Source organism: Crocodylus porosus, unplaced genomic scaffold (genome assembly GCF_001723895.1).
Source record: "Crocodylus porosus isolate Cpor-Errol unplaced genomic scaffold, CroPor_comp1, whole genome shotgun sequence".
Lineage (NCBI taxonomy): Eukaryota > Metazoa > Chordata > Crocodylia > Crocodylidae > Crocodylus > Crocodylus porosus.
In genome coordinates, this window is record NW_017728943.1 from 104,552,065 (window position 1) to 104,563,493 (window position 11,429).

Here is an 11,429-nt window from a genome sequence, read left to right on the forward strand (position 1 = left end):
CCTGCCCACCCGCAAGTACTCCTGGTTGACAACCCCTGACCTAGTCCTTAACACAGCATAACTTCAAACACTATAGAAAGCTTAATTTTTGGCAGTATGATTATACAAGTCATTAGAATATTTCTGCAGTGCTTACCTTTGCAGTTGCCCCTGTAAGCAATTTCCAGCTGAGGATCTTTGCATTTTGCTCGTTGAAATTCACACCGAGAAAGGAAAGTCCTTCCATCCGAAGCACAGACTGACTTCTGAGGGGATCCTGCACACTCCAGGCTGCATTCTCTGTCCTTGTCTTGGTCCACTCGTAAAAACTAAATTAAAAAAAAAAGCCAGAAACTCTTTAAAAATCACTTCTTCAGCCAACGGTCATCAACATGAAGTGTTTTTCGAGCTGATCAACTACACCAGAGAATGTGTGTCCCTACAAAAATGAAAAGAACACCTGTCTTCCTCCCATACTTTAACAGTAATTAACTGCATATTTCTTGGTTTGGGATCATTCAGTTCCTAATATGAAATTCTTGTAATGAAAATACTTCTGCTATATATACTGGTAGTTTATTTAATATTTTAACATTTTAATTATGGTATCTCTGAGTACAAAAAAAATCCCTATGAAAAGAACAATGATGGTTTGGGTCCTTTTTGGGCAAAATTACTGAGTCTGCAAAAACAGAATCCCTCTTAAATAGAAATTCATGATTAATGTAATCTATTAGCTACTACCTCTGGGTTAAACAGAATTGTAGCACAGCAGTTATGTTATCTTGCTGTGTGTGTCTTAGCCTCCTCCTGTACTTGTGCCAAAGACATAATGCTTAAATGGATACCTTGTTATGCATCTGTCAATTCAGAAGTGGCTGGAAGTCAGTGACCCCCATGGAGGTCTTGTAGACTGAAATGGAACCTACGGCTAAGGACAGACATTACACATAAACTGGTCTAAGTGATCAGAAACTGGTTTAAACCTGTAACAGAACAGATATGTTGAATGTAGTATCAGACTTAACTGATTTGGCTCAAACCAGTTTATACAATGTCTGTCCCAGACACCTTGTTGGTTTAAATGAAATCAAACTCCCCCAGAATCCCAGCATGCTCTCTGGGCTGACCGGGGCTCTCTGCCCCACAGCAGAGATGGCGCCTCCCATCTCTGCAGCTCGGGCAGTCTCTGCAGGCATCTGCCTGGCTTCTGCTCCTCCCCCTCTCTCCTCCCAACTCTCTGCTAAGCAGGCGTTCCCCCGTCCCACACAGACGCCTCTCACAGGCCAAAGGCAGAAACAACAGATAGCTGGTAATATCCCTCTGTTGCTTTCTTAATGGGCTGATAAACACTGAGTTAGGGGTGATAAACATTCCCTGCTGGGCTAGTCAGGGCAGGGAGGGGGGTTGGAGGGCCCCCCTCCTTAATCATAGCATCCTGCCAGGGCCTGGCCATGCCCCCCTCTGCTCAGCTCTGTCCAAGGGAAGGGAGGGCTGCTCTCCTGCCCCCCCGCAACTTCCAGCCTGAGCCACAGCAGGCATGTGCCTGCATTCCTGGGATGTCTGTCTGGTTACAAAACTAATTTAGCCTAACCTGCAAAGATTGAATCATAGTTTCATAGTTTCATAGTTGATAGGGTCAGAAGGGACCTGAGCAGATTATCAAGTCCGATCCCCTGCCATGGCAGGAAAGAGTACTGGGGTCAAACGACCCCAGCAAGGTGTTCATCTAGCCTCCTCTTAAAGACCCCCAGGGTAGGAGCCAACACCACTTCTCTTGGAAGTTGGTTCCAGATCCTAGCTGCCCTGACAGTGAAGTAGTACCTCCTGATATCTAGCCTGAATCTACCCTCTGCCAGCTTGTGACTGTTATTTCTAGTCACTCCTGGTAATGCTCGGGGGAACAGGGACTCCCCCAATGCCTGCTGGTCCCCCTGACTAGTTTGTAAATGGCCACTAGATGCCCCCTCAGCCTTCTCTTGTGGAGGCTGAGCAGGTTCAGGTCCCTGAGCCTCTCCTCGTAGGGCCTGCCTTGCTGCCCCCTGATCATGTGAGTGGCCCTCCTCTGGACCTTCTCCATGTAGTCCGCATCCCTCCTGAAGTGTGTCACCCAGAACTGGATGCAGTATTCCAGCTGCATCCTGACCAGTGTCACATAGAGGGGGAGGATCACCTCCTCGGACCTGCCTGAGATGCATCTTGGGATGCATGACAAGGTATGGTTGACCTTCCTGACCCTGTCTCCACACTGTCAGCTCATGTTCATTTTGGCATCAATAATGACTCCAAGATCCTTTCTGCCTCTGCACTGATGAGAAGGGAGTTCCCCAGCCTGTAGGTATGGTACTGGTTCTTCCTCCCCAGGTGCATCACCTTGCACTTGTCAGTGTTGAAACCCATCCTGTTCTCATCTGCCCACCCCTGTAACCTGTCTAGGTCCAATTGCAACCTATTCCTCCCTTCTAGTGTGCCCACATCCCCCCACATCTAGAATCAATCCAGGCTAAGGCTTTTTGAATGTCTCTCCCTAGCCTACAAGAGTAGCCACAGATGAATCAGTTTATGTTAACACACTGGAAATTCTATACTAAGTTTTGTATAGGTGAGTCAGTATTAGTATTCTGCTCAAACTATTCCCAATGGCATCATGGCTAGACTGTTCTCTGTGGCCATAGGGGACAGGACTAGCAGCAATACACTCAAGTTGCAGCAGAGGAAATTTAGGCTGGATATTCAGAGGAAGTTTCTAATTCTGTGGGTGGTCAAACATTGTAACGAACTACCTAGAGAAGTTGTGGAATCTGCATTCCTGGAAATTTTCAAGAGGATGTTGAACAGACACTTGGCTGGGATGGTTTAGTCAGGGATGATCCTCCCTTCGGGTAGGGGCTGTACTAGATAACCTCGTGAGGTCCCTTCCAGCCCTACATTCCTATGATCCTAAGGGAAGGTGTATAAGTAAAGGGAGAAAAGGATATTAGAAGTGAAACCAAGACTGTGGACTTCAAAGGAGCTTCCTATAGTGTAGTGAACAGGAACTAGAACAGACGTTGCCAACTTTGGGGGGCAAAGTGCCCAAAACACCCACAACCTCGACTTGTAATACGTTAGCATACCAGGGGTAGGCAGCAGGGGAGCTGCAAGGGGCCTGATTCTTGTTGTGGCAATGCAGCCCTGGCCCTTTCCCCACTGTCCACCGCAAGGTGCATTTACAAGTAGAATGTCATCACATGCCACACTGGCATGCCTGCCAGGGGTTTCCAACCCCTGAACTAGAGGTTTACCCTTACAACACATATAGTATTCTTGCTATTGAATCTTCTAAGAGGTTTAATTAGCAACATTGGCTACAACCTGTTTATCAAAACCCTGGGAAACTGGCACAATAGTATTTCAAGTAATTACTGGTGCTTCCACCCAACAGTGAAGACTCCTTCAAAAATTCAATTGATTAAGATTTCAAATGAGATCATTCTTTCTGCTCCACTGCCAGTGCATCTGAGGGATAATGGCTGCCCCTGCCTCCCACACAAGCCTTTTTTTGGTCCTGTGCAAATTCCCTTCATTGGTGTGTAGTGAGGCTAGCACAAGGCCCATACACAAACAACACCCTGTATGTCATTAAGTCCTCAAGGGATAAATGATACTAGCAGGGTACAAGAGTTATTTGCTGACCTCTCTGCATCAGGGTGAATTTCACCCAGAATAAAAGTAAAGGCTGCTTGATGCAGTATAAATTCCACACATCTCTGCCAGGAATGGAGAGGAGAATGTTATAGATTGTAGTACACCCATAAATTCAGTCCCCCATACAGCTTTCACTGCTTCACACAAAGCCTATCCCCTGTGCATTTGGAGTAGAGTGAGTCTGCAAAGGTAACAAAAGAAACTGTATTAGAACGTCTGGTCTCCACTATTCTGCCCTCCGGCATCCTCTCCTCAAGCTATACAGACAGAGGGAAGCAAATACAGGCTTTGATGGAAGTGTTGCTGTCAGGTTGCTCTAGCTATGATTTACAGCAGATTAGACAGTAAAGTATTTTGCTTGCTAATTTCTTTCCCAAATCACATTGAACACGCTAAATGATCACCAGTTTGGCTTTTAGTCTCTGAAGAGCTGCATAAAAGCTGAATGTAGTTCTTGGAAAAGGGGAAAGAAGGATCTGATTACACTGAAACACATTTTCAAAACCCCAAGTAGTTTTGATGCCACTTTCATATTCAGCCAGAAATGAGCACCAGGCATTTATTTTCTGAGCACCAGAAAGGCTGGTGCTGTGGGGGAGGTGAAACCACTGGATCCTCAACCAAATTTCTCTATCGTTTTGCTGTTTTCTGGATAAGCAATAAGGTATGAAAGGCATGCAGTTACCAGGAGATAATCACAGTGCAGGGTATTAAAGCACAAGGAAACGGACCTTACAAAATGTCATCAACCAACTGAAAAACTGCCTTGATTTTAACAAGTACATACTGTTGTTTCATTACCAGACCTTTTGGATATAGAACGTTTTGAGCTTTATTTTACACAGCAACACTAATGAGAGGGAAAAGTTTTGAGAAAGGAAGAGAAACAAAAGCAGAATGTAAGCATCCAAAATATACACACTTACATCTTGCACGCAATGGTCTCTGAAAGCTTTACTTGTGTGCTTTATTGTAGTAGGGGAAAAGTGAGTCATAAATCATTCTAATTGTTATGCTTAAACTATCATATATTTGCATTTCCTAGCACTTTAAGTGAAATGCAGATGTCTTATGGCAAGACATGATAATCATCATTTTCTGTGAACAGAGGAACAACCTCACAATGTGCATTTAAAGAGAATATTCATATGGTAAGTATTTGACCATAAGTTTCATATTTTAGTGGCAAAACAACAAACAATAAAAGCATTCTTTTCCTGCAGCCATCATGCAGGTCTCTTACTGCTTCTCCCCTTGTTTAATAATGATTACCTTTAAGAACAGAGAACTTAGCTTCTTGAATTTATAAAAAGGAAAATTTTGCTTTGTTTCTGCATTTTAGCAATAAGATTATTATTTCACTTTTACAAATATTGCATGGTTCCTAGAGGTTCCCAGATCCATTGATTTTGGGGACTGTGCAAACACTTAGCTAAATCGACTGAAACCATGGAAACTGAAACTTTCTCCCTTTGCTCACAATGCATGCATGCAATGGTAAGATGAACTTTGACATGCCTGCAACCTACGCACGCAACAGCACTGGTTGGTCTCTATGATCACCCAAGACTTGGATCCCAAACCTAGTGAAGTAAATGGCAAGGCTTCTTAGAAGTGACAGGATGATGTAGGGCTCTTGAAAAGAACTCAGATTCGTAGTCAAAGGAGCCAGACTAGACGGAGTCTGTGGGACGAGCCAGCACCAGTTATAGGGCAGGAGTGGGTGCATCAGTATGTTTATCACAGAAACCTAATACAGGCAGGAGTGCTGAGTCCTGCCACAGCCCCTCCCAGGCCAGCCTCACATTCTCCTCCTAGAAGCAGAAGTGCATGGGGCAATTCAGTCTGGTGCCAGGTCAGCGTGGAGAAGCACAGGAAACACACAGATAAATCTCCAAGCTGCCACTCACCTTCAGGTGGACCTGTCTTGTGTGCTCTGTTTCCAGGAGGAGCATGCACGGCCATATGGGAAAGGTCTGAGGCAAGAGTAGGCTCCTGTATGTATAAGGTTTTTCAGATCTCTTTAATGCAGGCAGGGATGTCCCCTCCTGCTGCAGCCACTTTCCATTCAGGCTCTGCACTTCACATGAGACATGTAGAGCACTTTTACCTGCCTGAGGCAGCATCACCATCACCCTGGTTGAGAACCACTGAGATAAGCTGAAGCAGTACAACAGTGCTTCTCAACCAGGATGATGCCAAATTCAGAAAAGTTATGATAGGTTGAGAACCATTCATCTAGGTGAACTATTGCTATATAAAAATATAAAAATAAATAATGAGCAACTACACATACACCAGAAATCCTTCTCTAGAACATTGCTAAAGTTCATGCACTGACAGCAAATTATTTTGGATGGTGATGGAAAGCTGCAAATTGAGGAGAATCAAGTTACACCAAATGAACCAACCTGTTTCAAGGATTAGGGTCAATCTGTCTGACCAGTGGAAACACATCAGGATCATAACACTGGACTGAACTGAAAATCTCCTAAGCTATCTTAACTAACGCTGAAGAACAGACCTTGCCCCCCATAAAATGAGAAGAGCTCATAATATATGAAGTTTCATTTCAAGGATATTCACCCAAAAACTTTTAAGTTATTATTTTAAAGCATTTAGAGGAGATGATAAATTATAGGTTCATGGATATTGCAATAACCTGGAAAAGCAGAGGATGAAAAAAAAACCCAGCAGGCAAAGCCACTTGAATAACTCGTTGGTTAGCCAAACCTCACTGAAGAATTTTTGTTTTACATTTAAACAGTTTTCATCACACCAGGATAACTAAAGGATTTAAGACTAGGGGAGGCAAAAATCTGGCAACTGCCAGAAATGATAGTAGATAGCAGACGGATTAATAAATGTACTTATTAGCCAAAGAGAAAAGGCAAAGGAACTTTACAAACATTCACAACGAATGCACTCTAGCCTTTAGTGTAGCAGTGCAGAGCAGTATAGGTTTAATTCTGCACCATTTACTTTGCTGAAGCAGATAGAAATATGGTGAATAAATATTGCTGAAACCAACAGCAATGTTCATCCAAGTAAGGGTTCAAAGATTAGCCTTAAGTTAGTATTTGTGACCAGTAGTTTATCTTAATGGCAAAACAGCATTTCAGAAGCTGGTATTTTATTGATATCTATTTGTGACTGCTCCACAATAACTTCTGAAATACTTTGATATTTATTTGCATCCTGTGACCCATGGGAGCCTCTCTCTGGTCTGTTGAGAATTGTTTTAGTTTCTTATAAGTTACAGAATAAATGATGCAAAATATAAGTGCTTGACTTAAGCATTATGGGAATTTATACACATACCTCTTTATCTCATGACATGCTGGAGATCCAGTGGTTCAGAGTAGACTCAGTGAATCAAGTCTGCTCTGCACACAAGCTGCCGCACGCTGTGCTGCATCGAATGCAGTTGAATAAGCGGCAAAATGCATGTCAGTGCACAGAAAATGGCAGTGGTGCACTTTTGAACTAAAACAGGTGTATTTTTAAAAGTGTCTGGTGCTGTGATGCAAACATGTATGCAAATTCCCTATGATTAGGAACCTACCAAAATCACAATTTTATGAATTTCGCAGATTTTGCAAAATCTATTGGTGGGGACAACTCCCCCACCCCAACCTACAAGAGAACACTGTTTGAAAGGGAGGTTGTCTGAGTGTGAAGGATTTTTTCTTTGATAACTAATAAATCTCTTAATTTTCCTGAGCCTGAAGTAATCCTTGGAATCACTCATTTTACCATATGGCAGGGACTTTATCTGCAAAATGAATTGTTTAGTGTGTGTAGAGAATAAACAATGAAATAAACAGATTATGTAAGTAATACTATATTATGCAATCCACAGGAGGTTGATGAAGAATATAGAGATGCATATATTTCTCTTTACTTGTTCTGTTTTCCTATCTTGCTGGTTATTTATACATTACATTATATGCTTTCTCATGCAGAAACATAGCCACAAGTGATATATGAAACGCTGCTTACCCTAAATGTCATTGTTATTTAGAGCTCTCTATGACAGAGACACTTTATAGTCAACCACTGGGATTTTTAGTGCCTGAAGGGATATTGTGAACTACAGCTTCCTATCCCATATTTTCTTGAAGACAGAGCTCACTAGCTCTTTCGTTACAAAGAATTCTTCATTGATTCCAACTGCTCAAAATTAAGTAGAATAATTTTTTAACAGAGAAACAAAGAGTTTGATCCTCTTGGATGGATAATTATGGCAAATCTCTCCCTATGAAGAAGGCTATGGGAATAGCCAACATGCCCACTTTTAATACAACCTGTTTCCTGCCAGTGGTAGCATGTGAACAAGCGAGAGGGTTTTAAACTGTAGCCTTTCTCATTTGTGCTATCAGGTAAGTGCCATGACTTCTCATTTTAAAATAAGACTTTTTCAAATAAAATCCTTCCATCTGGAGCTTCAAGAGGACGTCCCAATGTCTCACTCTTTCCAATACATTGCATTTTACAACCAAGAATTTTCACACATAAAAACATCCTAGATGATGCTTATTGTACAGTACTTCAAATCCTAGTTCATCCTTTGCATTTTCTAGAGAAAATTGATGTTGCTGCTGAAACTGGGACCAAGGTCCTCTCAAGCCTCCTACTGTGCCCCAATTAATTAAACAGATAGTTTTTATAATCTCTATTTAAATACCTTGCCAATAAAAGCAATCTTGAAATATTTTTTATCATCCTATGCCCCTTGGATATGAAATTGCAAAATATTCCCTCAGTGTCCATTGTACTACAGGTTCCTAACGTTGGTTGTAAACTGTTCTCCTCTAGTGTATGCAGTTATGGTGATGTTTCACTTTTTACTACTATAAATTTGGTAACATTAGAATTGTCAGATTATGAAATTGCAGATACCTGAAACCCTACTTACATCGAGATAATTATTTCTACATCTGGATTTCCTGCTCTGCTTTATCTCTCATTTTGTTTTTTGTCAGTAGTCCCACATCTGGCCTTTGGAAGGTTGGGATGCTTATTTTCTCAACCACAAGCAGTGCTCCAGTGCCTTAGAAAGAGTTTCCAATACCTCAAGTGCAGGAATTAGGTTATTACTTGACTGTGCTATTAAACTATTCATCAAGAGCAGAATTCTGTTTCCCTATGTGTGCCGAAATGGCAGTTTTCTAAGTGCTTAAGTGGCATTTTTGGCACTTACCCACAGGCTGCAATGCTATTTCCATACTTATGGTGGGATCCTGTTTCACTCCTGTAGGGTCACATTCTGCCTTTAAATCACTTCTTGAGCACAGAAGGTCCTCAAATGCAGACAGGCCACTGTATTTCCACTGCACAATGCAGGCAGGCTGCTGAGAAGCTAAGCCTGGTGCTTTCAAGCATCATTGATCTTGCGGAGCAACATTATGCAACAACTCTACCCCAAAATAGAAATGGTTGCACTGAACACTGGGACAGAGGAGAAGTAACATATAACCAGCACCCCAAAAACTCAGTCCATCCATTGATCAAAACCCTGTGTACAAGAACACAGAGAAGCTATGGCCAGTATTACACTTCAAAGACATGGGGATAGTTGAATGATGCTCTGCATCTTGTAGGTTAGAGAATGAAAAGTAAGCAATAGAAATATGTAAGCTAACATATGTAGACTAGCCACATATTATGGCTCATAGTTGTTCCAAACTATAGCAGGATAGATTCTACTCAACATTATGTGATATAAGGTAAAATCATGTATTTTATGGTCTTAAATGTGTATTCTTGGCTTTAGGACCTGATGCTGTCTGATACTAATATGAATAAAATACAGAAACATTTATTCAAGAGGCTTTTTTGCTCAGGACTTAGGATTTACACCAATTTAACTACAGTGTTTTGAGTTTAATCTGCATGCATCCCTAATGCAAACAGACCTAATGCACACCCCAACTATTGTGACACAACGCAAGTAAGCTACACTGATATCTGCCCTACTCTGAACTAGTGCACGTTTTCTTAATGTAGACACAGCCTTAAACACAGAAGCTACTGCTTTCATTTAAGTTAAAATGTAAGTCCCACTTTTGTTAACTGAATAAGAATGGAGCCTGTCTATTGCAACAAGCAAATAACTCAACATACAGGAGTGTGTGGAAATCAGCTTGTCTTTTAAAGTTAAAATTGAGTTCAACTAAGGTAGTAAGTTTCTGTTCAGGTGGAAAACATGGCAGCAAAGCATCATAGGGAGAAGATAAAATCCAGTATACTATTTGGAGAAGCCTATTATTTTGTGGCAAAAATTTTGGAAGGCAATTTATTTATCTTGCAGCTGGTTCTGCAAGATGTTGAATAGTGTCATGACTTCCTTGCCCCGTGCACAGGAGGTCTATACTGTAGTGCACTGTCTCCTGAATCAACAGAATTCAGGGCTCTGAGTTGTTGAAAAGTGCACTTGATTTATAGTTTATTTATGTAGTCACACAGGGTCTCAGACTGATAACTTCCTGACTGGCAGATGTGGGAATCTCCAGCATAACCAGGCACCCTTCTCCCTGGGATTGTCTAGAATGAGAAAATGACTGGTGCTTTAAAAAGTGTTAGTTAAAGCATCTGTTATAGAATCATGAAAATGTAGAGCTGGAAGGGACCTCAGGAGGTCATCTAGTCCAGTTCTTCTCAACCTTTTTTGTACCAGGACCCATTTGTAAACATCGATGTCCAGTCCCAACCCAGTGCCCCTCACTCCCAACCCACTGCCCCCATCCCCAGGCCCCAACCCCCCAGTGTGTGGTGCATGGGGGGGGCCCCACAGGCAGGCTGGAACTCTGCCATCCTGCAAGGGGAAAGCCATTTCCCATGTTTTCCTCCTTTAAAGGAGAATCTGTTTTAAAAGTTTTTTTACAACCCTTTCATATATTCTTGCAACCCACTTTTGGGTCATGACCCATGGGTTGAGAAACACTGATCTAATCCAACCCCCTCAAGGCAGGATCATTCCTTTTTAAATCATCCTTGACAAAGTGATTGTCTCACCTAGGCTAAAAAATGTTGTGAACAACCCTCTAGCACAAACCACCAGGCACAGGTAATGCCTGAGAATGTCAACAATCCTCTAAATTGCCACAGGTAAAGCAGTAGGATGAGGGCACTGTCAGTGTCCTGTCACTACAAGAAAATACGTAGTTTGTTAAAATAAAATCTTAACTCAAGAGAACAAAGGGACCATACCTCTGTCCCCTGCTTGAGGAAGGTAAAACTCCATGCCATGCCAAACAGACTATAGCATAAAGTTCCTTCCTGAACCCAGTTGTAGCAGTTGGCATGACCCTGGGCAGAGCAAGACTCTAGCCAGGAAACTCTAGGTCTTCTGACATCCTAATAGGAGCATCAGCATACTCCAGTCAAAGTCCCCAGCCCTGGCCACAGCCAACACCCAGTGCTTCTGAGGAAGGCAAGAAAAACCTTGACACTCAAAGAAACAGAAGAGAAAAATATTTTTTCTGGCCCCAGATTGTGACCAGCAAAGCCAAGAAGCACAGAATAATCAAACACTCTTTACTCTGCACTGCAACCTGGGGAACACAAACAATTCCACATATCGCTCCCCCTGAATGGAGAGTCAGAACTCCCTTCCCTATCATCCTATCCCTGCCATAGACTTATCACAGCTCCAGCCAAAATAGTTGTGAAGCTTAGCATAGTCCTATCCAATTTCCACCTGGTCTGGGTTGGAGAGCTCCTCATGATCTCCAAGCACTCTGTGTGTGCATGTGTGTGTG

The 11,429-nt window shown here is 42.3% G+C and overlaps 1 protein-coding gene across 4 annotated transcripts in view; it reads right to left on the minus strand.

The window, feature by feature from the left end:
- The window catches only part of SMOC2 (SPARC related modular calcium binding 2), a 221,086-nt gene that overhangs the window by 149,663 nt on the left and 59,994 nt on the right, over positions 1 to 11,429 (minus strand). For all 4 annotated transcript variants that reach the window (XM_019549924.1, XM_019549922.1, XM_019549925.1 and 1 more), the window contains exon 2: positions 137 to 308. In XM_019549924.1, the coding sequence (XP_019405469.1) occupies positions 137 to 308 (172 nt within the window). The remainder of the gene's footprint in view (positions 1 to 136; positions 309 to 11,429) is intronic.